The sequence below is a fragment of the Lynx canadensis genome, chromosome B3, assembly GCF_007474595.2.
Source record: "Lynx canadensis isolate LIC74 chromosome B3, mLynCan4.pri.v2, whole genome shotgun sequence".
NCBI lineage: Eukaryota > Metazoa > Chordata > Mammalia > Carnivora > Felidae > Lynx > Lynx canadensis.
In genome coordinates this window covers 58,427,205-58,451,840 of record NC_044308.2, presented here as the reverse complement: position 1 = coordinate 58,451,840, position 24,636 = coordinate 58,427,205, and the positions used below count along the sequence as shown (strand labels likewise).

The 24,636-nt window shown below is 53.6% G+C and overlaps 2 protein-coding genes across 2 annotated transcripts; one reads left to right on the top strand and one right to left on the bottom strand.

Annotated features, from left to right (window-relative positions):
• Positions 1-677: 677 nt before the first annotated feature.
• DUOX2 (dual oxidase 2) lies at positions 678-20,550 on the bottom strand. The gene is made up of 34 exons (XM_030318267.1): positions 20,499-20,550; positions 19,816-19,899; positions 19,472-19,561; positions 19,049-19,213; positions 18,305-18,492; positions 17,923-18,124; positions 17,626-17,792; positions 17,172-17,232; positions 16,925-17,021; positions 16,407-16,497; positions 15,754-15,856; positions 15,040-15,203; positions 14,267-14,442; positions 13,931-14,049; positions 13,452-13,589; positions 13,120-13,233; positions 12,725-12,927; positions 12,230-12,415; positions 11,075-11,300; positions 10,902-10,995; positions 9,071-9,258; positions 8,245-8,314; positions 7,744-7,827; positions 7,017-7,195; positions 6,645-6,875; positions 6,367-6,466; positions 5,625-5,674; positions 5,231-5,358; positions 4,845-4,998; positions 3,207-3,439; positions 2,825-2,983; positions 2,322-2,477; positions 2,085-2,213; positions 678-1,770 (listed from the first exon to the last, which is right to left on the bottom strand). Exons 2-34 carry the CDS (start codon positions 19,883-19,885, stop codon positions 1,648-1,650), a joined length of 4,638 nt encoding a protein of 1,545 aa, XP_030174127.1. The 5' UTR covers positions 19,886-19,899; positions 20,499-20,550; the 3' UTR covers positions 678-1,647.
• A 135-nt stretch (positions 20,551-20,685) lies between these two features.
• DUOXA2 (dual oxidase maturation factor 2) lies at positions 20,686-24,610 on the top strand. The gene is made up of 6 exons (XM_030318290.2): positions 20,686-21,182; positions 22,318-22,375; positions 22,656-22,790; positions 23,040-23,253; positions 23,560-23,774; positions 24,133-24,610. Exons 1-6 carry the CDS (start codon positions 21,036-21,038, stop codon positions 24,324-24,326), a joined length of 963 nt encoding a protein of 320 aa, XP_030174150.1. The 5' UTR covers positions 20,686-21,035; the 3' UTR covers positions 24,327-24,610.
• Positions 24,611-24,636: the final 26 nt, after the last annotated feature.

The window sequence follows — 24,636 nt, the reverse complement described above, 5'->3', positions numbered from 1 at the left end:
ATATACCCAAAAGGAATGAGGGCATTACAAAGTGCATGAACAAAGACAAGTGCAAGAATGGTCATTGAAGATTTATTCAGAATTATCAAAAACTAGAAACAACCCAATGTGCATCAATAGGAGAATGGATAAACATTTGGGACATCTCTACAGTGAAATACAACTCAGTAATAAAAATGAATAAACTACTGATACATACAACAACATGGATGAATCACAATGACATTGTGCTGAAAGAAGCCAGTTTCCAAAGGGTACCTTCAGTATGACCAAAACTAATCTGGAGTAACAGAAATCACACCAGTGATTGCTTCTACTGGTTGGGGGAGACTGACTGGAAGGGGTACAAAGGAAGTTTCTAAGGTGGTTGAAATGTTCTCTATCTTGACTTGGTTAGTGTTAACACATGTACATATAACTTGAAGATTTATACACCTTGCCATATGAAAATTATACTTAAATTTTATTTTATTTTAAGTTTTTAAAATGTTTTTATTTATTTTTGAGACAGAGAGAGACAGAGCATGAGCAGGGGAGGGGCAGGGAGAGAGGGAGACACAGAATCCAAAACAGGCTCCAGGCTCTGAGCTGTCAGCACAGAGCCCCATGCAGGGCTCGAACTCACGGACTGTGAGATCATAACCTGAGCTGAAGTCAGATGCTTAACCGACTGAGCCACCCAGGCACCCCTGAAAATTATACTTAAATTTAAAAAAATAATTAAAGCTCAGCTTTTTAGGAAACAGTTGCAGAAGGAAAAGGAAGTGTCTTATAGAGCCTAGTATGGAGGTGACATCCCAGGTTGCCTCCTATGTAAGGTGACCAGCTTTGTCTGATTTACCTGGGATTGAGGGCTTTCCTGTGACAAGAGGCTATCACTGGAAAAACTGGGAGAGTCCTGGGCAAACCATGACGGCTGGTCACCCCACTCTTGTGGAAGTGGGGAACTGGGTGGGAGCTTTGGATGTCTGGCAGACAGGTTGGATTCCCTTGGTCTCAGAGCCCAGGTGCTGCTCCACAGGCTCAGAGAAGGGCCATGGAAAAGTCATAGCAGCAGGCATTGCTGGTTGACAGCAGGAACATCAGGACTAGGGAGGCATCTTTGTTCCCTGGTTATTATTCAGTGTTCCTGACCCTTTAGGAGCAAGAAGGGGTCGGGGGTGGAACTGGAGGAGCAAGACCCCAGAGACTGAATAGAGACAGTTCGATCATCCAGATTCTAAGCATCATGGCTTCTATGAACTGAGCTCTGAGGAGATTTTCACTTAGCCCTCTCTTCACCTTAGTTATCCCCACTCCATCATCCCTCAAATGCCTAAGCCAAGAAAATACCAAAACAGTACATTGATTTTGTGCAAGGAAAATAGGGACATGGGACCTATCAGAGGCAAATGCTATTGTATCTCTTCACCTCTACAGATGTCACAGGGCAGAGGCTGTCCCTACTCTCCTTTGTGTGCCATAACCTGCTGTTGCTTGAGCTTGAGGGGTCTTCTCTACCTTGTCAGAGAATAGGACAGATGGGGATATGGGGGAGGAACTCTTCCAGCTTTCTAGCTGAGGCCCGAAGTGGATTCTAACAGAGAAACTGCTGGCAGGGCTGGTCCACAGAGGGGGAAACAGGAACCAGGAAGTTCTAAGAGGTTCTCAGAAGTTCTCATAGTGATGCATGAAGTGGGCCTGGTCCTGCCTGTTGATGAGCTGACAGGCCTTCTCTACATTCTTGGTCATTCCTGGAGGGCCACAGCTGAACACTCCAATCTTCCGTACCTGTCAAGTGTGTTGCAGGGAGTGATTGCATAGAGGAGAGGCCTGCAGGCTTAAGATTATCACCCCTTGGGAGGAAGCTGCTTCTCAAGCCTGCTGGAACGACTAAAGCATTGACCTCTGGCTCTGAGGAGGAGGCTTGAGCTAGGGACAGTCGGGGGTAGGGAGGGTTTGAGGCCTTCCTCCAACACCTGACCCCATCCTGGAGCTAGCATGGGATGGTTCTCCACTCAGATTATAGCTGTCGGGTGCTTAAAGTCCAGGATATCCTGGCAGGGGAAGGCCAGGGTTTCAGGACAGGTGGGGGTGGGGCTGACCTGTGGGTGGACCTCCTGCAGGGATTTGAAGAAGAGCTCGAAGGGGGGGCGGCCAAAGTGCGTGATGGAACGCAGGCCTGTGAACAGACTCCGGTTCAGCACCTTCTGGAAGTGTCGCTCACAGATGTACTGGGAGAGGGAGTAGAGGAGGAATGTCACAGTCAGACAGAGCCAGGGTCAGCTCTTAGTCTAGATGGTGGCCCACATACCTACCCTGCCTGACCGGCCCTGACATACCAGCATGGTGGTCCTGAGGTCAAACTTCTCAGCCAGCTGGGTGATGTAGATGTGCACGGACACCAGGTCCTGGCAGTCATTCTCTTCCACCTCCCGGATGATGTCAGCCAGCCACTCAAACTGCCGCTGGGTCCGTGTCACCCAGATGAAGTAGATCTGGGGACACATTGCTGGAGCTCAAGACAGCTCAGCTCAAGTTTCATCCACCCCAGATGCCTTCACCTGAGAGGCTGGAAAGCCTCAGACCACCCACAGACTCCAAATCTCTGGCAGCCCCACAAGCCTGATCTAAGTCTTTTAACCAGCAGACCCCAGCAGAGGTCCTTCTGTCTATACGTCCTACCCTCCTTCAAATGTTGGGCATGTGGGCATGTGTATGAATAGCTCCTGCAGACTCAGTGCCTAGGGGCCAGGGGCTTTTACTCATATTACTCTGCTGTGATGTGGGGACACAATCAGGCAGTCTGTCCCATTCCTTCTAAGAATGGGAGAGAGACACTCACCTTTTTACAGAGCATTTGGCTGCCCAACGATGACTTGAAGACCAGGTCTTTGAGGATTGAGGCAAAGGGGGTGACCCCAATGCCCCCTCCCACCAGCACGGACACCTCAAATTTATGCCACTCCTGGTGGCCCTCTCCAAATGGCCCATCGAGGTACAGCTGCCAACCAAAGAGGGAGAAGAGATGAGCTTGGTCTGGCCCCAGATCTGAGGTTAGAAATGGGTATAGGACAGGGAGAAGAGAGCTACAGGAACCACAGAGCCTCTTCTCAGGCACCCCAGCCTGGCCTTGTGCTGGCTGGAGCTTCTAGTCTCAGGGTAGGGGAGAGTGGGGACCCTTTGCCAATGCTGGAGACCAAAAAGTGGTTCCTGGTGGCAGGCACCTTTGGGTATCTGGAACAGCCGTCGCCCATTGGAGGTGAGTAGATCTCCCTGAGGCGAGTGGTCCAGGGCCCTGCTGCCCGGATGTGAAGGCTGAGCGTGTCCTCATGGGGCGCAGAAGTCAGTGTAAATGGGTGGTACTCGTTGGTCCCCAGAGTCAGACAGGCAATCCGCACCCACTGTCCTGACTTGTACTCAAAGCCTTGGGGCCGTTGGAATTGCAGGTGAGTCACTCCTGGGAGTCATGGGCAGGCAAGGGCAGGGATCAGAAGGCTTGCTTCCAGTACCCGAGGACTGGCAGATACCCCAGATACCTTGTCTACTCTACACCTATGGTCTGAACAAGTGGAGCTCCTGGAGGTAGGAGTCAGAGGGTCCCCTTCTCTCTTTCCTGGGTAACCCAAGAATTAGATTTCTCTGCTCCTTGTTCCAGCTACTCTCCTCTCCACTCCTTATTCCTGTGAAACATCCAGGCCCCTATGCTACTATCCTGAATATCAGCCTACAGGTCAGAGGACCTATTTCCCCAGGGACCATCTCACAGTTTACCAAACCTCCACCATATGAGAATTACCTTTGGATAGGCCATTTCTGTGCATCTCTGCACTACTGTTTATCTAATGTTTTTCTTCATATTGACTTAATTTTTCAATATGATTTACCTTGACAAACTTCAGATCACTCAGACAGGTGGAAAACCAGTATCATGTATTGTAAATAGAAGGCACCGTATTTTATCAAATTTTAGCTGGATACTGTGTGGTGTGCCAGACCACAGCTGAGCCTCAGGCCTGTTCTTTCTTCATTTAAAAAAAAAAAAAAGTTGATTTGCAAATACTGGGAAGTGCAAAAAGCATACTAATAACATGCTGAGGTTTTTGTCCTTAAGTAATCTCAATGGACATAAAGTTGAAATGAGATTAATTTTCTTACTATGTTAATCCTGAAGATTAGATGTTCCCACAACACCTAAAACCATGTCCTGCCAGCCTCTACAGTGGTGTGAATCCTCACTTTAGCCAACATAAACTCTCAAAAATTGACTCTCAGGGGCAACTGGATAGCTCAGTTGGTTAGGTGTCTGACTCTTGGTTTCAGTTTATGTCATGATCTCGTGGTTCGTGGGTTCAAGCCCTGCACGGTCAGTGAGGAGCCTGCTTGGGATTCTCTCTCTCTCCCTTTCTCTCTGCCCCTCCCCTGCTCATGCTTTCTCTCTCTCTAAATAAATAAACTCTAAAAAGAAACCACAAAAGACAAAAAAACAAAAAACAACTAAAAAATAATAGACTCTTGAAATCTGGGCCAATTGTCCATCTCTGAAGGGGGGTTATTCTAGGAGGAGGGGGTGGGAGGGGTATAGATAGTTCCCTGGGGAGCACCCAGACCACACACAAGGGGGTCTGTGTTGTCCTTAAATGCCTTTCAGCTGCCTCTTCTCATGGTCACTTCTCATTGTTTGCAAGTCCTCCTGGGGGCAACACAGCCCTTTCTGGGCTCCATTTGTATCAGGAAAGCTGCAGGGGTCCCCGACAGATTATTAAAAGGCCTGATGGGGGTCTGGAGGCCTGTGGAGCTATCTCCACATGTCCCATGAGTCGACTTCCAATGCCCCCCACCTGGGGTCATGTTGGGCCTGGTACCTGAAGGCAGCAGCTCCGCCTTCACCACGCTGATCTCCACCTTCTTCCGGCTCAGGCTCACCAGCTTGTCCCCCGCATAGATTAGTGCTGGGACCAGGAAGTAGATGTGGAAACGGGGCAGCTGGATCAGGCCGAAGCTGCCGTGGATGATGAGCTGGAGACGTGGCCAGTTAGTACAGCTCAGGCCCAGCCGGGCCCCTCCCTGCACCCTCCCTTGCCCAGACACTTCTTGCCCGGACCCTGGGCCTGGGCTGGGTGGATAAAGCCACCATAGACTTCAGAGGCTGGGGTCTCTGCTCTCAGGTCCAATTAAGCCTGCTCCCTACCCCCATTATGAGTGCTCATCCCTGCCCCCGTGGACTGGCCCTGCCCAGAGAATCCCTTACCAACACATAGAGCAGGATGTAGAGGTGGTGGGTCAGCCAGAAGCCCCGGAAGCTACGGCGCCGGAAGTGGTGGGAGGCGAACACATACATGATGGCCAGGACCACGAGCAGGAGCACTCCTGTCATGCCTGGGGGCAGCGGGGACAGGGTCAGAGAATACTTTTGGGACCTCAGCATGGGCTGAGAATATGACAGCGATCCCCCAGTCTACCCTCCTTCTCTGATCTCCCTGGCCCACAGAACAGCTTGTCTGCTGGGGCTGCAGCTGAGGCTTGTCCTGGAGACTAGAAAGGGAACCACGACTACTAGACAAGTATGTATTCATGGGAAGATGAAGACAAACAGAGGTCCTCAGATAGAACCCCCAGGCCCCACATACACCCCTACTCCCTACCTGGGACTGTCTCGAAGAACCACCAGTAGAACTTTTGGGGAAGCTGGGACCTGTAGGGCAAAGGTATATGAGCTTCTAGCTGGGGCAGGATTGGCTTCCCCACTGTCACAATGTGATTCTGCTTCTGCTGGCCCTGACTGCTGAGGTTACTGGGCCTCCACTCAGATGGCCAGGGATCCATCCAAGGAACATGGCACCCAGCCACCCACAGTTCCACCCTCTGCTTTCTTGGCAATTCTTCCTTCTGCATTATCTTGAACTCTCTTACTGCTATTTGCTTCCTTGGGTGCTCGGTTCACATTCTGTAAGCTCCATGAGGGCAAGGGTGTGGTTCTGCTCATTGTTCTAATCCCTATGCTCAAACAATGCTAGGCTTGTAGTAAATACTCAACAAGTATTTGCTGAATGACTGCATGAATCTAGCATGTCTATTCTCTGGCACCTGGATGGTCATGTATGATATACTCCATGAATGTTTGCCCAGTGAATGAATGGTAGGCTAAGATTCCAAGTTCTGTGTTAGGTACATGTGGGAAACAGTCTCTAATTCATCTCCCAAACATCTTGCCTGGCTAATCATGGCCACTTCCTTCCAGGGCAAGGAGGTCACCTCTCAGCATCCCCAGCAGGCTCTTCACTCTCATTCAGTGAGAGTAGAGTATTGAGGGCCATCTATATCTTTTCTATTATACCCTTTGGCCTGCCCCAAATGTCCCATGGGGGAACCCTCCCCAGAACTGACCCATCATTCACAAAGACGTTGGGAAAGACACAGGCCAGCAGGCTGAGGGGGCTGACTGAGAAGATGAAGACATTGACTGCATGGCCAGCACTGTGCAAAACTGAAAGAGACTCTGTTAGAGATGCCACCCAGGGCCGACTCTACCTCCCACCCTGAGGAACAGAGGAGGCACAGGGAGGAGAGATGGGAGTCTATGTAGCTCCAATCTCCTCACTCTTCCCCCCACAGCTAGACCCAGGGGAATGCAACAATGGGGAGGATTCCCAGGAGCCACTGACTGGCCAGGACAACGGCAGCCATGGCGATCCAGCGATGGAAGTCCACGGCGGCGTCGAAGGGTATGTAGCGGTTGAGGAAGGTCTCGCGCAGGAAGGTGATGAGGTTGCGGCACATGGTGAGCAGGATGTAGGAGAACATGAAGGAGATGCTGGCGGCCGTGCCCCGGGACAGGATGATGCCCACAAAGGTGGTCTGTGCGATGCCCGAGGGTGGTGAGGCAAAGGCATAATCTGGAGAGGGGGTGTGGGTGGATCAGCATGGCACAGAGGCTGGGGTCCCTGGCCTGGGTCAGAACGCCTGGGCTCCAGTGGGAAGAGCAGCCAGAAGGCTCTACATGCCCCTTCCCACCGCCCACAAGCTGAAACTCTTACAGTAGGCACGCTCTGCAAACAGGCCAGCACAGATGGCAGAGAAGACCGCCACGCACATGATGTGCCGCAGGTAGTTCTCCACAAAGCGCTTGTACTGTCGCAGCTTCTGGGCCAGGGGGCCCCGCTGCATCTTCTCCTTCAGTGCCTCCGTGTACAGCCGGGGAGGGGGCACCACTGTCCTGCAGCAACGGGAGGCAGCTGGCCGTGAGACCAGGGCACCCTGACCTCCCCTAAATGCCACCCCATGAAGGAGACTTGATAACCTGGCAGGGGTCAGGATGGGCCAGAACAGATGAAGGAAACAGCATTTGGGGAGTAGACTCCTACCCTCCCCCAACTTTCAGCGCTCATCTTTATTTGCTCCATCCACCCGCTCTTCTGTCTTCCCCCTACTCCACCTCATCTTCCTCCTGTGTGTTCTGTCCTTCCCTCTTGGTGCTCCCTGAACGGGCCTCACTGATGTGCCCAAAGCAGGCAGGAGCCAGGAGAGCCCTTACTGCCATCTTGGTATTGCATCTGAGTGCCAGGGCCCTTTCCTGAAGGTTAGGGTGCAGAGGTTGGAAGATGTTGAAAAATTATTTGACTCTATGGCTCACCAATCAGTCAGAGACACATAGAACGAGACACAGGATGGTCCCTTGTGTGTCCAGGAAGGGTGGGCAGGGCCCAGAGACTCTGAGACTTCTCCCCATGTTTCCTTGGGCCTGGGGGTCTAGAAAATACTTACTTTTTGCCAAACCTCTTCTTCAGCACTGGACCTCCCAGCTCTGGGGCTTCTGAGGCAGGGAGCCCTAGTTCCTGAGAGCAGGATCTGAGAAAGGAAAAATGGGCTCATTCTCCCCTTGTCTTTGCAGCCAGGAGAAGAATCACCAGGTCAGAACTTCAGAGGATGGGGATGAATCCTGGAACCCACCCCTGCCCACAGAACCTGCCCATAAAACTGGTCAGAGAGAAGCCAGGTAGGAGAGGCAAGGCAGAATGAATATGATGCGGTCATCTGTCTTACAGAAGGATTCTGTCTTGAAGTGTCAGGGAGACAGCTAGGATCCTGAGCCACATGGCATGAGGGAAGCAGCTGGAATTTGGGCCAGGATCAATTATGTACTAAGAGCTACTTTCAGAGGAAAAATATCTGGTCCCAGGAACTGATTCAAACAGCCCTACTTCCTTCATTTCTCTTCAGGGGACCTGGACAAGGGGACCTGCCAATGCCCCCATTCCTGCTCACCGTTCCCCAGGAGTCCGAGTGATGAATGAGACTCGACAGCTGATGTTTGGTTTAAAGATGTCTCCAACACCTGGAGGGAAGAACAAGAGTCTGGACAGGCTTCCCCACAAGGGTAGAAGAATGGTAGACTGCCCCCCTCTCTTCTCCGGGAAGGCTGCCACAGCAGTTGCCAGTGACTTTGCCATGTTCTCATCTCTTGTTCCAGCCTTGTTCCCCTCACTGCCCACAATGGGCACCCATTGCAAACAAGGGGGTAACTTGGTATAATTAGAAAACTGCAGGCAGATGCAATCCTGCATCCTTTGTATAAAGAAAATAACACCTCTTCTTCTGACTAGCTACACCCCAGACCAATGTGCATGAGCTTAGTAAGTGGCATGTAGGCTGGATTTCAGACCACCCTTGACCTCTCAGTAGGCATGTTTGTGCAGTGCACATGTATGTGATACCCTTGACTACACGTGCCTGGCTCTATAGTAGGCACAAAAGACTTGAAGAGAAATAAAACCTGACTCCTATCCACCAGTAGCTCTCATTTTGAAGACACATCCCTCCCTGACTCCTACCATTTCTTTTTTTTTTTAATTTTTTAATGTTTATTTATTTTGAGAGAGAGAGAGAGAGAAAGAGAGAGAGAGAGAGAATGAATGGGGAGGAGTAGAGAGAGAGGGAGACGCAGAATCCAAAGCAGGCTCCAGGCTCTGAGCTGTCAGCACAAAGCCAGACGTGGGGCTTGAACTCACGAACTGTGAGATCATAACCTGAGTGAAAGTCAACTGACTGAGCCACCCAGGTGCCCCCTACCATTTCTTACATACTCACGTACTTCCACCTCCACCTCTGACGCAGAGCTGAGTGCGTTGGAGCTCGCTGTCATGGTCCCGCAGCATGAAGTGGAAATCCTCCCACGTCAGCTCCTCCTTATCCTGGAAGCCCGACTCCCGGTACATGGACTCCACCACCTCAGTCAGCTGGGCCTTGGACAGGCAGTTGTTGGAGATCTCGATGAAGGACCTGGGGGAGGAGGAGAGATACACCAGTCTGTCATCTGGCAAGGTCAGGTTCAGGCAGGTGCACGGTGGGGCGGGCCCCAGATTATCTAATGTGGTTACCAGTGACCCGGGAAATGGCATTGAGAAGGTGTTCATCCAGCCTGTAGTTGACGTTAAGCTGGGTGGGGTGGCCACAGGTTTGAAATTGAAAGTGACCTTGACCAATTAGAGAAAGCAGCCCTCAAACAAGGGGGCGTTGAAAGGTGGGATCAATGTCCATTTAGTGTAGGGACATGTCCAGATGACCATGGGCTTCTTGTGTGGCAGGGTCTCTGCCCACTCTCTTGTGTTAATGCATCCCACACTGCTACTGGCCTCCCCCTTTCACAGTCCAGTGGGGGCACAGAAGCCTGGATGCTGGGGGAGGAGATGTAGCTACAATGGCTGCTGCTTCCTTGTGCCAACACCCCAGGGCACAGGCAGGATTGTCTCCACACCCGATCTCATAGCACCCAGAGTGGCCATACTCTTCTTGGGTTGTCCTTTGGGACAAAAACAAGCCAACCATGCATGTTTGTGTGAATCCAACAGAAAAAAAGACCTGTGTGTGCCTGGCACAGCAAGCCCATTAAAAAACACATCATCCAAGTGAGACTGGGCAAGATCTACAACTGAACATAGGAAGAGAAAGTGGATGCTTGGCCCTGGTGGACAGGGACCCTCTCCGAGATCCCTAGAGCCTCACCCAGGTCTGGGCCTGCAATAGCACACCCAGTGAGGGATGGACTGCAATCAGCTTCACCACAGCCTTTTAGAAGCCTATGTCCAGTTGTGGTGTCTGGGATGGAAGAGGGATGTGGAAGTTAGAGGGAATGCAGAAAGAAATGGAAAGGCTTAAGGTAGAAAAGGTAAAAGACTCTGTACTCTTTTATGCATTTGGTTTATTCATTTGCTCATTTATTCCATCTGATTCATTAAGTATGTATTGAATACCTGCTATGTGCCAATCACAGTGCAGAAGAGGTGGATTCAGTGAGCAACAAAAGAGAAGTAAGAACCCTGTCCTTATGGAGCTGAAGGGGACTTTCACTGTTACCAGAACAGTGTCTTTAGGAATAAGAAGTCTATGCACTCAAAGCTGGTCTTTGTCAGCACACCACAACCAAAAATAACTTAAGAAGCAAGAAGAAAGAAGGGTTGGAATACAGAGGAACTTTCCATGTTTCTTCTCCTGCATTTCCTAGTGATTAATACAGGAAAAGTGACCAAGGTCATTAATCTTCCATCCATTAATTCACGGCGCAAAGCACCAGTGTTAGGTATGGTGTAGAAGAGTTTACAAAGATCCAAAGGCATCCAAAAGGGATACTAGACTTTTGCTATTGGTCATACTGGCTTGGTGGTTGTTTGTTTGTTTGTTTGTTTGTTTGTTTTTAACTAGAGAGGGAGAATTTTCTAGCTCGTGTAGACAGTGCAGATAATAGACCCTCCTGGAGGCAGGGGCCTGGCCAGATAAACTTATGAAGCTGGATGCTCTGAGAATCTAGAATGCAGTATCCAGGCTTTCAAAATAGATGGCCACATAACCTCCTCACCTACCCTCCTCTGATTTGACTTTGTTTCAAATATCAGGGAGTCTCAGAACTGGAAGGGCCCACTCCATACCGCATCATGGTGAAGAATTCATCCTTGGAGAGGAAGCCATTTGCATCAAGGTCATACATGGTGAACATCAGGTGGGACTTGTCCTCTGGGGAGCCTGAGAAGAAAAAGAGGGATTCAGGTCACCTCTGTGCTGAAAGACTGCTGGTTCCTGAAGTGGTCCACTCTCCCCCTACCTTTCATGAAGACCACCAGGATGTCCAGAAACTCCCGGAAGGACAGGTAGCCATTGCCATCTTTGTCAGCAAGAGAGAACATGGACTCTACAAACATGTCCTGGGGCTTGAGGCCCAGGGACTCGGCAAACTCAGCTCTGCTCAGCTCACAAGTCAGGGCCTCCCGCACCTTCTGTGATGAGTCCAGAGGCAGGGTGCCTGCATCCGCCTGGTCGATGTCCAGCACCTGCACTCAGGCAGTAGCAGAGGGAAGGAGAGAAGAAGGTGAGGCCTGGGCTGAATGCAGTCCAGTGACCCTTCACATCTCCCAAAAGTCCAATTCAGAAATAGTGAGCCCTTGTAGCTCTCCTGATCCTTAGATATACTTCTGACCTGGGCCTCTGAGGCAGTGACTCAGATCTCTAGCAGCCAGCCCATTTTTTCCCTGGACTCAAGATCCAGGAGCTTTATATGTTAGGAATGGTGCTAGGTCTATAGGTGGGGGGTGGAAATGGGAGGGAACAAAGTTTGGGATTCAAAATGCGAAATGAGAGGCCCTATACTGGGGACAGAAATGAAGTAGACAGTGGTGGACAGGCAGGAAAAGGCTAGGGATATATTTATTCTCTTGTCAATTTAGACAGGGCTACCATGTGCCTGATTTGGTCTCCTGGAGGCAGGGGCCTGGCCAGATAAACAATCTTCTGATTAGCTGGATTTGGTGGAGACTGCTGGGGATTTATATTTTTAACAAATTCCCAGGTTAGGTGGCGGCTGCTGGTCCAGAGGCCACACTTTGAGAACCACTGATGTAGACTATCTCACTGAATCCTCACAACAACCCAAGGTGATGGATCCTATTACTTTTATTTTATTTTATTTTATTTTATTTTATTTTATTTTATTTATTCTATATTCCATATGGGGGATACCTGGGAATGCCAGTGGATCCTATTTTAATCACTGTTTTATAGATGAGGAAGTGGAGATACAGAGCAGAGATGATGTGACTGGCCTAAAGTCACACAGCTAGTGAGTGGCAATGCTAGGATTCAATCAACGCTGTCTCCAGCACACAGACCAGAAACTTAGTTTACCCCATTCAGGATCCTGTCCAGCCCAGCTTCCCTCCAACCCTGGGCCAGGTCCTGTCTCCAAAAGACACACTCATGGCACCTGGGCAAAGAGGTTCCTGAAGAAGATCTCCAGGATACGGGCCCTCTGCTGCTTGGTCACAGCCCTCCTGAACAGCTCATTCTCTTCCAACTCAGTCACGTCAAGGCCCAGAGTCCACTGCACACAGAAGCCCTGCAGATGCTGAACAAAGGTGCCCCGGTCCTCCTCAGAGTTAAACAGCAGCACCTGGGTGGGAGGAAGCCCATGTCAGTGCTTGGAGCTCCAGGTCTGGTTCAGCCCCCACTCAGAGGACCTTGAGTTGAGGGAAGATGAGAAAAACTGCCTCCCAATGCATCCAGGCTGGAACCAGGTGAATGGCTCGAGCAGGTCAAAGGGAGGGTCACATGGAGTGTGGAGACAGCTGAAAGGAGAGCCTCTCCCCAGCATCATCTTCACAGGGGAGCTCTGTAGCTGAGGAGAGTGTGAACTAACAGGCCTCGCTCTGAGAGGGGAGATATAGGAGCATTCCAGGTAGGGGAGGCAGGCTGGCCATACCAGATCATACTCCTTGGGGATCTTGAGCAGAAGGGTGTGGCGCCCGCGGTTGCTGGACAGAATGAGGTTGACCTTCTGTGTGGGCTGCAGCTGGACGGTGCGGAGCACAGACAGCCGCCTGTCTAGGACCTGTAGACGTCGGTCTGGGAGCAGCTTGATGGTGATGGGATAGCTCTTCTCCCTGGGGCCTGGCCACTCCATTGCTGGGGAAGGGACAATTGGGCAGAGACGTTCAGCAGAGGTACCCAGGCCCCTGACCTCAAACCAATTCCACTCTACCAGTCTGAGCAGACACCCCCAAAGCCTGGCTTCCTCCCCACATCTGCAACCTGCTTTTTCTCTCAGGGGCCCCTATCTGGGCCCCATTTCCCTCTCTCCCTTCAGCCCCATCTCACCTGACACCCCATCTTTGGCTGCTTCTCTCTTCACACTCTCTTTGCCTTTCTTCTGTAGTCTCTTGCGCTCTCGGCCCCGGAAATGGGCCACGACCCCAGAGATAAGCAGACTCACTGAAAAGGATCAGAAAGAGCCAGTGGGGAGGGGAGCTTCTTGCCTGCAGCTTCACTGAGGGTCCTGTTGCTCCTCCCTTCACAAGGTCCCCTGAGCCTGGCTTTGACTGTAGCAAAGAGCTAGTCCCACAGACCAGCAGGTCATGAGGGGCAAGGACATTCTGTGGGCAGGGGTGCAGCCAGGAGGAAAGCAGTGGGTGAGGGTGTGAAGAGTTCACCTAATGGAAGACAGCAGAGAGCCACAATGGTGATGCCAAAACCAGGACCACTGCCCTCGAAGTAGTCAATCACCATCAGGGGCACACAGCGGGGCAAGCCTTCAGTTGTGAGCTGCCGAGGCTGAGGGCAGGGTGCACCTGAGGGAGAGGACACAAAAGACCTTAAAGTCTGAGGATCTCATTAGTTGGCCAGGTACCCTTCCCCTCTCTCCTGTAAAGGACCAGGTACCCTTCTCCTTACTAGGCCCACCTCTCTGGAGTTGGTTCCCCTCAAAAAGTCCCTTTCCATATCCTGTTCTCAGTACCTACACCAGTTTGATCACAGAGTGCAGCCTGCAAACCAGTCCAGTACCTACTGGGGGAGGCAGCCTAAAGCAGGCTTCCCAGCAGCACACAGAAAATGCTGCCTGGCACCTGGTTCCCTGGACAGCACCAAGTGACTCGCCCCATCCTTGGTCCTTTCTCTGATAGCCACTCACCATCATGCCAGATAAAGACATTGGGCTGCAGGGCACTGGGGTCCACATTGGTAACAGCCACTAGGACGTCCCAAAGAGTGGTGTTTCTGATTTCTGCAATTTCCTCTCTGGAGAACAGCCTAAGTTGGAGAAAGCCACGAATGGTTGGGATGAGAAAGGGCTGCCAGCCTCCAGCAGTATTGGGCCCAGAAAGTCAGATGAGGAAAGAGACACAGAGGGGTTAAAGAGGAGGTGAGGCTAGTTGGGAATGCAGGACCCATGGGGCTGCTTACAGGCAGAGGGCCTGAGGCTCCAAGCCAAAGTGGCATCTGAGGCGGAAGTTCATGTAGGCCTTACCCATTCCTGGTATTCTCAAACCAGTAGCGGTCACCATCCCGCAGCCGCACAAACTGGTCGAGGACGATGGCACTGAAGAGGGTCCCTGGGTCCCCGTGGCTCTCCAAGAACCCCCCAGGGAGCAGCTCCAGCAGGGAAAGGTCATGGTTGTACAGGGCAGCTGTGGCCTCCAGCACCTGGGCACCACAGGAGGTGAGGAATATGTGTGTGCACGTGTGTGTGCACATGTGTGTTGGGGAGGGCAGCCACTGTGGCTCCATTCTTAAACACAGGACTCCATCAGCTGCCTGGCTTGCTGCTCAGGCCTGAAGGAGCCTACTTTTCCTAGGCCATCCCCCTCAGGTGGTGGCAAGACAGGTGGGAGGACCCACGTGTCCCTGTCGATGGTGAAACCACTGCTAGGTGCCTTTGGGCCATATCCTGTGACCACCACCACCCAGGCTATCTGGCCCTAATAATTAGCAGTTTCAAGGTCACCCATTTCATAAGGAAGGATCCTGCAGGAATAGGACAATGGCACCCAATACAGAGATCACCCTGAGGCCACCCTGTAGGAATGGTACAATGTAGTGGTGAGAAACATACTCTGGAATCAGATGACTGAGTTTAAATCCCATCTCTATGACTGACTTACCAACCATGTCATTGGTAAAATAAGGACAATGATAGTATCTACCCTATAATATTCTTGATGTAGATTAAATGAGTTACCTGTGCACAGATCTTAAAACAAAAAAGTTTTAGCTGCTATTGCCATCATTACTGTTTCTCACCTGGGGGTCCACATTGGGGTTGATGTCACTCCAGTTCTTTGGGGTTTCCAACCCCAAAGCCTTCAGGGCTTGGGTATAGCTGGGCAACCCCATATCTCGGCCACGTTGGATGCTGCTGGCCACGTAGTCTGTGCGGGAGAACTTGCCAGGGCCAGGCCAATAATCTGAGAAGGAGAGAGAACCAGGCTATAGGCTGAATCCTCCTGACCCTTCTTTGCTCAGCAGTCTTGAATTAGGTTCTTGGCACTACTCACCCCCAGAACTCCCAACATTGTGACCATGTGTCCATATCAACCTTGCTTCCACGTAGGGTCAATGTGACCATGTACGATCAGGGGAAATTTTTCTGGCAAGAATCTTCCCCTGAGACTCAAGACTGTTCTAGTCACCAAATAGTAAAGTCCCTGTCCTTTACCTCCTTGGCCTCAAGACAGGACTGGAGAAAACTTTTGGAAACCTAAGTACCAAGAGATTGTGGTGTCACCTCTCCCCCTACATACTCAGACATAGGTAATTTAGAGTAAATGCAACATTAAACCTAAATGAAGCAAAAAAAAAAAAGTTAAAAGCTTTTTTCTTCTAGTGGCAATTTACAGCATGTGTATCTGTGTTCCTGCATTGTAGGTACCCTAAGGTCTAATTGTTGATTAACCCAGAGGGGTCCCTAGGCTCCCAGGCTTCTGGACCCTTATCCCATCTAGCTCCCAAGCTTACCCCTCAGATCTTCAACCACTATCCTGTCTTCCATCTCTGAAATCTGGGAGGCCATTCCCAGCAGCAGGTGATTCACCGCCTGGGCACTGTTCAGATTGGCGTTCTGGAAATAGACAACAACACATTTAAAGTAGGCTCTTGGGCCTCTCCCCAAAGCCTGGTCCCTGTCACCCTGAACCACTGCAGCACCTCAGGACTAAGAGCCCTTGGCCAGTCCTAGACTCCTGAGCTATTGTCTCCAGATAATTTTCTTAAGTGTTTTTTTCAAAGCTATAAGTATTTTTTTCAAAGTTATTTATTTTGAGAGAGAGAGAGAGAGAGAGAGAGAGAGAGAGAGAGAGAAGGGCAGAGAGAGAAGGAGGGATGGAGGAGAAAGAGAATCCCAAGCAGGCTCCACACTGTCAGCACAGAGCCTAATGCCTCCAACTCACGAATTCCTGAGATCATGAACTGAGCTGAAATCAACAGTAGGACACTTAACCAACTGAGCCCCCCAGGCGCCCCACCAGATAAGTTTCTGATCATTCTCCCCTTCATCTCCTACTACCTGGAGAGGCAACACCTAAAAAAGCAACTGGAACGGTTGCTTTTCCCAGCCTGTGTGTCATGACTGACGCTGACCCACCTTCCCCTGACCCAGACCCCAGGCTGACCTCCCGAATCCAGTAGCTGTTGCAGACTCTGAGAGCTGGGGAGCTGCCAAGACCCTGGTTCAGGACCATCTGGAAATGACAGCTGGCATTTCTGAAATGGGGCATCAAGGATGGGATGAGAGCTCAGGGAAAAGCTGACATGGGGTTGAGTGGGGTGAGGGACTCAGAGGGGTCTGGCCAGGACGGAGCGCTGAACTTCTTTGAACACAGCAGAGATTTGGCAATGTGTGTGGATTGAAGGTATCGGTTGCTCTTTGTCCCCATAGAGTGGTAAGGAAAGGAGTGAAGAGAATAACCCAACTGCTGGACAAGTCCTGCTCTCAGCAGCTAAAGTTCAGCCATTAGGAGGAGTTGTTAAGTTTGAAACTCCTATCCCAGGGTCCTATTTCAGGGTTCCAAACTCTGCTTCTCTTCCCCCATTACTGTGGAGTTGTATAAAAGGCCCAAGCCCCCAAGGCTGTTGATTCTTCATCTCTACCAGTGTGCTATGCCTCCTCCACTGCCAGCCCCTCCCTCACCTCATGTAGACGCCAGGAGGCACCATGGTGGAGAAGAACTGCTCAGAGGCTGCCAGGAACTCTGGGGAGATGCTGGGGTCCAAGAAAGAACGGTACCCTGCCCAACAGGGGTAATAAGAGAAATAGGCTCCTTATCACATCCTTCCATCACATGCATCTACCTGTCTTCTTTCTCCCACGGATCCTGACCCTCCCTTCCCCACCCCCACCCCCGCAGTCCAAGTGTTCCCCCCCCCAACTCCTGTACCTGTATATTCTGGGGGTGTTGTCTGCAGAAAGCTGGGCAGCCACTCATACAGAGCGATGTTCTGAGGGACAAGAGAAGGCAAAAAGGGAGGCAAGCGCTGGAGCAGCCGCCCTGGGAGGGATCCGAGCCCAAGGAAGGCTTCGGTGGGAGATGAGGGTCAGGCAGGGGCAGTCACGAGGGAGGCAACTCAAACAGGACAGGTGCAGAGGCCCGGCCCCCACAAGGAACCTGGGATGGCAGAGGAGGGCGGCTACATAGGAACCACAGCAAAGGCTCGAGGATCACAGCGTTTTGCCTCCTCATCGTCTCCACGTCCACTCCGAGACGAGACGCTAGCCCCAGTTCTGGGGAGCAGCGTCCTCCTGGAAAAGGGCGTTTCCGGGGGCTGCCCGTCGGAGGATGGAGGGCTCTGCGCAGCAGGCAGGGGCGGGGCGGGGAGGGGGTGCGGACTGACCTGGTAGGTGGCGATGACCCTCTTGCGCGCGTGCTGAAACAGCTCCTCGTCCCCCCACCGCGGGTGCTCGCGGGCCAGCCGCTGCGCCCACACGTTGTGGTAGCGGAACCACAGCAGGCCCAGCGCCTGCAGGAAGGGGTCGCGGTTCCCTCGCTCCGCCCCGAAGGCTGCACGCGACGCCGTGGGGCCGCAGGGGAAGAGACGCGCGGCGGTGTGACCACGGGGAGCGCAACCTCGGCGCCCCCCAGCCCGCCCCGCCGCGCGCCCCGGCCGCCGCAGCCCACCCCGCGGCCTCACCATACAGCCCCCGGGGCCCGCGCTGTCCCGTGGCGGGGTCGGGCGGCGTCCACATGAGCAGGGGGCTTTGCGCGTTGCGGGGGAAGGCGGGGTCGGGCCCCGACGCCAGCTGCCCCCCGGAGAAGCTCCGCAGCGCGTCGCTCCAGGAGTGCGAGGAGCCATAGATGGCGCTGCCGTCCAGCCAGCCCGTCACCTCGTTGGTCTGCGGGGGTACCGGGAGGGTGAGCCCAGGGTGAGCCGCGGGTGGAGTAGCTGAGACGGGTAAGGGGGCGCCAGGGCCAGCCCAGCATCGGTGGGGGGGGGAGCGGGGGGACGGAGCCTCTCCCGGCCCGGCCCGGCCCTGCCAGGCCCCGCCCCCGCGACCCCGCCTGCCGCGTCTCACCAGGTCCCGGGGGTTACTGGGGCTCTGTCCGGTCTCGGGGTCCCAGCGGCTCCTCTGGAAGGGTAGGACCACGTCCCCGCTCTGGTCCGGGTCGAACACCGGGTCCCCGGGCGGGATGTGGATGTTGAGGAACTCGGCTGGGCAGCCAGGTGTCTCCACGCTCACGAGGTCGGACAGTACGTGGTAGCCTGTCCACAATGGGGGCCAAACTGTTGAGAATCGCCACTCCCCATGGGCAGGGAGTTTCTCTTGGTTTCTCAAGAGTCAAAAGACATGTTGTAGTTTAAGCTCTGCCACCAGCTCTGGGTCTTTCTTCTAATTTTTTTTTTCTTCTAATTTTCAAGTGGGGACATAATACACTCTCCACGCACCTCATAACATTGGCGTGAGAATCCAAATAATAATTAAGATAAGGGCTTCCCCAAACCAACTCCCATTTCCCACCAGATCCTGCTTTCCCCTTTTCTCTTTCGGAGGAAAGAGGATACAATCATATGAGTAGGAGAGTGGTGGCAGGGGACTCAGCTCCTAAGGGCTTTAATGGAGGTCCAGTGATCCTCCTGGATTTGGAGTAACGGGTAAGAGAATGATGAGGGAAGCAGATATCCCTAAACCGACACTCCCAAAGCCCCCAAGATAAAGAACGCCTGGAAGTGTTGCTTAGTGAGGAGGAGGAGATGGCTGGGAGTTGGGTCAGCCTCCAAGTGACTGGTCAACCCTGGTGTTCGCCCACTTTGCTCTCACCAAAGAAGACCCCCAGCACCGTGCGGTTGCGGCGGGAGGCCTGCCCGGCTGTGCCCCGCATGGCGGCGTCGCTGAGTCGGCGCGGGTTGGGCAGCAGCGGCTCCCCCAGAGCCTGATAAACACCATCCGCGTAATTGGCTGGTACCAGACGCTGCAGTCTGAAGCCTGTGGGAAGCAGGGAGCGGGGCTTTGTCAGGGCACTCCGTCCCCCCAACAAGGACATAAACCTCTCCCTATGCCTACCTCACTGACTAGACCCCTTTCCGCCAGGGTTTCCTGGGCCCAGGAGTGCATAGGAGTTCGCTGGGCAGACAGCCGGGTGGCTGGTGGCGCGCTCTCTCCTCTTGTCCGGGTCTCATCTCCCAGGGCCGGCCCTCCACTAGCCATCCTCCCCCTCATCCCTACCCGGACCACAGGACATACCAGCTGCGCCGAGCTCGTGATGCCTCAGGTTGTTGAACCAGCCGTCATAGCGCTGCACTTCCCAGGACAGTGCAGGTGAGTCCTGGCCGCCTGTGAGGCAGAGTGGTTCCTCAGCGCTAGCCTTCCTGCGACCACTCGAGGACCCAGCGGCCTCTGTCCCTGCTTCTCCCGCTCCCTGAGTGCCCCCAATCCTACCCAAGAGGCGACACTGCACGGCGTTGAAGCTGCGCCAGGAAGTTTGCCATCCTGCTGACCTGCGCTGCGATTTGACCGATCTTGCAGAGGTACTCCACCCACAAGAGGTACTGGGCGACTTCGCTAAGCTAGGGGCACTGGATACTTACCCGCTGGATCCAGGGATGCAGTCAGTAGAGCTCCCAGGAGCACCACCGCCTTTGGCCTTGCGCAGAGCATGCTGACCCTGCTGCCTGGGAAGTGGGAGGTGATATGTGAGGGACAAGGAGTTAGTGTCCCTCATGTCTACAGCCCACACAGGGTGAGGAGGTGCCAGCTGTTTTCACTTCTGGAGCAAAGCTTTAAGGAGCATCACCAAGGACCCACATCCCACCTCGCTCTTGTCAGGACATCTAGTAGGCACTGATGCCAGTCCCCGCTTTCCACCTGGTGGAAGAACTAACCCCAACCAAAGGAACACACCGGGCACTAGTCCTCTGGGGTTTATCAGTCCCAGGCAGAACTTCACCTCCAGCCTTCCAGGGCTCCCCCCCTACTCCCCAGCCCAGTGCCCAGCTTCAAATCCTCATCCCCAACCGCTCAGTAACTGCTGGGAATCCCTGACCTGCAGCCTTTGATACTCTGCAGTGAGTGCCTGTGCAAGGACAGGAGGGATAGGAAGATCATGCCCTAAACCCCGGTCCAACTTCTGGTTTAGGGCCCCCATTTGGGGCAGAAGTCTTTTCCCTTGGAATCTTTGCTTCTCTGCTCTCCTCCCTGTCTCCACCTTCCCAACACAGCACCCCTCCCCTCCCAGCTCTGAAGATCCCAGCCTCCCCGATGGCACTCTCACCCTCTTCTCTGGATCCTCGAAGGCCAGCTGCCCTGGTGTCCACTCAGGTCAGACTAGAGCCAAGAGTGTGCATCTGGGCGGGAGGCTGGCCCTCTTGCTGTGGAGTCAGGGCTCTTCTCATTTGCATAGCAACCTCCGCCCCTTATTTGCAAGTTCTCTTCCCAATCACACCAAGCTGCCAAGCCCTGACATCCGCCCAGCAAGCTGCTCAGGCTGCTATAAAAGGGGTCCAGATCCCACACCACTTCCAAACACAGAGCAAACCCGCAGAGCCTTGAACGTAACTGGTTACAACCAGTGAGAAATAATTCCTCTCTCCCACCTACCCGACCCTGCCCCAGCCAATCCAGAGCACTTGAAGGCAACCGGGCCGGCTGCTGCACTTCCTTAGGGAAAAGTCAGGAGCTCAGGCTTGACCATCTCATTGAGTCCTGTCCAAGAACGCAGGGGACCGGATAAAGATAAGTGGGACCCAGGCTCAGCTGCCAGGTACCTGTTATTCCCACTCCAGCAGACCCAGCTTGGCCGGGTTGCAGCATGACTCTGTGGAATGGTGAGCTGCCTTTCTACCCCCAGCCCCGGCATGCCCCTGGCATCAGCGTCCCACTGCTCATCGTCATTCTGGTGTTCTTGGCCTTGGCTGCCAGCTTCCTGCTCATCTTGCCTGGGATTCGTGGCCACTCGGTAAGGGGGTGCTAGATGCTAGGGCCTGGGGGCCTTGGGCAGCTGGTCTCTGGAAGACCTAGGACAGGTAATGTGGTTCCAAGTGCCTCCATGGATAGTCAGACTGAAACACTGAACCAGAGGAGCATAGGTGGAGCAGACAGAAGTCTGGGGCAGCAGGCATGCCTTTCCAAGAACCGGGGGAGGTTGAGGCCCTGTAGAAAACAACCTGGAAACCGACCCCACTTAGATCATTCAGGAAGCTGATGCAGACAGTGAGTGCCCAGGCCAGTAATCCTGGGGCTGATTCTAGTCTTCACATGCTGCTGGAGTCTCCTTCCCTCAGACTGTGGCTGCACTCCAGTCTCAGCCTTAAGGTGATGACTTAATGACTGGCAGACCAAGAGGACAGAAACCAGCAGCTGAGACTTCTGTGTTTCACTGGTGTGAAAGTCTCAGCAGCTGAGACTGCTGTGTTTCTGCTGCGTAGAGATGCATGTATATGAGTGCTCCCATCCTAAGGGCTCAGACACTCCCACCCAGGATTCGAAGTTATAACAGACTGGGTACTTTTCCTTGGACTCCTCCCCCCTCACTTTTCCTAGAACCTAAGTTGTTTTTCAAGTCTATGGGTTCCTAGCTTCCCTGAGTCTTGATCTGTGTTGGTTTCCTTGGGAAACTGGTGCACCTAGGAATATCTGAGAGGCTGCATTCCCACCTCGTCTACTTGGTGACAGGACCCTGGGACCACCCTCTCCTGGGGTAGATGACCCCTGCCTGCCTACCACTTCTGGACTCACTGAGCCTCACCATAGTAGTGATTCAAGTAGCCAGGAGCCAGATAGCTGGTGGGTGAAGGTGGTGGGCCTGCACCAGACAGAAAGCCGTGTTGCAGGGTGCACTGGGAAATGGGACTGGGGCCTCAGAAGTGCATGGCTAGAAAACTTCAGAAATGGCAATGGCTCAGAGAAACCTGTACAAAAAAACAAGTCTGACTTCAGCTTCAAAGCATCAGGAATGGAACTGGGAAAAGGGTGTGGTGCAAGAGGGGACAGTTTCAGAGGCACTAAACATCTAGGTGGCATGGGGTTAAGGGAGGTCTTGGGGACTCTAGCCGGGCAGTTACCAAGCCTGACCCAGGTACCTATTCCTGCAGCGCTGGTTCTGGCTGGTGAGAGTTCTTCTCAGTCTCTTCATAGGCGCAGAAATTGTGGGTGAGTGTGTGGTGCAGCAGGTGGTGAGAGGACCTGGGGTGAGGATGGAGGTGGGCAGAGGGCACCTGGGAAAATCGAGATTTGGGGTTCGTGTCCTGCTCCCTCTTCCCATTCTTCAGCTTTCTAGTGCCCACTCTTACACCTTTACCATGTATACCACATTGGACCCCTAGACCCCCCATCTCTCTGCACTGCACCCTACCTGCCATCATCACCCTCCCCATGCCATCTCCCCAATTCTCTCTGTACCCCTCCCCACATACTGTGCCTCTCCCCACAGCCGTGCACTTCAGCGCACAGTGGTCAGTGGGTGGGGTGAACACCAACACATCCTACAAGGCCTTCAGCGCAGCACGAGTCAGAGCCCATGTTGGTCTGCACGTCGGCCTGGAGGGAATTAATATTACACTCACAGGTGAGGGGGCTGGGGCAAAGTGAATTCCTGGGTTGTCGGACTCCATGGTTGGGGGAGTGTGGCAGGGACAGCTGGAGGAAATCTCGGACCCCACAGGCTCAAATAGTGTTTATTCCTTTTGGAGCCGTGCTTTCCCCAACCGCTGCCAAACCGCTCTCACACCTCCACTTTCCTATCCGTGTTTGCTTAGTTGCGGGGTCCCCCGCTGCGTGCGGCTCCGTGACTCCACCGCCCGACCGCCCTCTGCAGGGACCCCAGTGCAGCAGCTGAACGAGACCATAGACTACAACGAGCGCTTCAACTGGCGTCTGGGCGAGAACTATGCCGAGGAGTACTCGGAGGCGCTTGAGAAGGGGCTGCCGGATCCAGTTCTCTACTTGGCCGAGAAGTTCACCCCGAGCAGCCCCTGCGGGCTCTACCGCCAGTACCGCCTGGCGGGGCACTATGCCTCGGCCACGCTGTGGTGAGCGCTGGAGGGAAGCACGCGTGACTGAGGGAGGGACTGTCGCGGTGGGGGCGTGTGAGCCAGCCCCACATAGCTGCTGGAGGTGCGAATTTCCACCTCTCGGGTCAGAAAGAAAGTCACGGGGTCCTCCGCACAGACCTGGGAACCCAGAGAGACCAGGCAGAGGCTGCGAGCCGGCCCCTCCCCTGTAAGGCTCCCCTGTGCCTACGCCATCACAGTCCCGGCTTTCCTTCTGGGGTGGGGGACGGAGGGGGAGCGAGGCTAGAGTAACCCCGCTCACAGCGCAGTGGGTCCCCTCCGCAGGGTGGCTTTCTGCTTCTGGCTCCTCTCCAACGGGCTGCTCTCCATGCCGGTTCCGCTCTACGGGGGCCTGGCGCTCCTGACCACCGGTGCCTTCACGCTCTTCTCTATCTTCGCCTTCGCCTCCATCTCCAGCGTGCAGCTCTGCCCGCTCCGTCTCGGCTCCGCCACTCTCACCACTCACTATGGCGCCGCCTTTTGGGTCACTCTGGCCACCGGTGAGGACTGAGGAGGTGGATTCCGGGAGGCTGGGGTGGGGACTGGATTTATACTGCTGTGTACTTTACAGTGGACAAAACGAGTTCACACATATTATCTAATCTCCTCTTAAGAGTTCCTGGAGGCAGGTGTGGTTATGCCCGTTTTGCACATGAGGGGAGAGGGTTCTGAGGGGTTCAGTATCTTGCTCCATTTAGCACATGAAACTGTGTATCGTGTAATCCATATCAGAGGTGTTCCTGCCCTGTGTGTTGGGGGAGGAAATGCAAGAGGTAGCCCCCAGGAGATGGAGGGGGCAGGCCAGACTCTGGCCTGGAGCCCTGACTACCCTGTTTCCTTCCTTCTGCGCTGCCGCAGGCATCCTGTGCCTCCTGCTGGGAGTGGCGGTGGTGAGTCTCCACTACTCTTGGCCCAGCGCGCTTCGCACCTTCTTGGACCGAAGCGGCAAGGACTATGGTAGCCAGGCGAAAGGGAGCTCGCCTCTCATCCTGAACAACCCACTGCATAAGCAGTTTGGAGCCCTGGACTTAACGACCAATACTAACCTCTGAGGGGGACTCAACCTCAGACTGCTACCCCACCTCGGTCCCCTGCAAGCCAGGTAGCAATGCCAGCTGGGGCTGGGCCGGGATAGTCCAAAGAAAGTCACTGCGCGGGAAGGGGTGGGGGTGGGGGGGCCACTGGGGAAAAGCAGGCGGCCTCAGACGGGCTGCAACTCCTGCACCCAGGGAAAAGTCTCCCAGAGTGACCTGTAAATAAATATTTTTCCTTTTTTTTTTTTTTTTTAAATTGTTTCCATTACATTTCATGGCTTTCCCAGACTTAGGGAATATGAGTCCTCAGCAGACTTCCTGGGCTGGA

Bases quoted from the DNA above. Each gene is read 5' to 3' on its own strand.
- DUOX2 (XM_030318267.1), bottom strand. From the start codon at position 19,885: ATGCTCTGCGCAAGGCCAAAGGCGGTGGTGCTCCTGGGAGCTCTACTG. The intron at 16,498-16,924 runs GTGAGGGAGGGG...GCCCCATTTCAG, and splicing joins CCTCCTGGCGTCTACATGAG to AAATGCCAGCTGTCATTTCC. The intron at 2,214-2,321 runs GTATGTCAGGGC...TCCCTCTCCCAG, and splicing joins ACCTCAGGACCACCATGCTG to TACATCTGTGAGCGACACTT.
- DUOXA2 (XM_030318290.2), top strand. From the start codon at position 21,036: ATGACTCTGTGGAATGGTGAGCTGCCTTTCTACCCCCAGCCCCGGCAT. The intron at 22,376-22,655 runs GTGAGTGTGTGG...CTCTCCCCACAG, and splicing joins CATAGGCGCAGAAATTGTGG to CCGTGCACTTCAGCGCACAG. The intron at 23,775-24,132 runs GTGAGGACTGAG...GCGCTGCCGCAG, and splicing joins TTGGGTCACTCTGGCCACCG to GCATCCTGTGCCTCCTGCTG.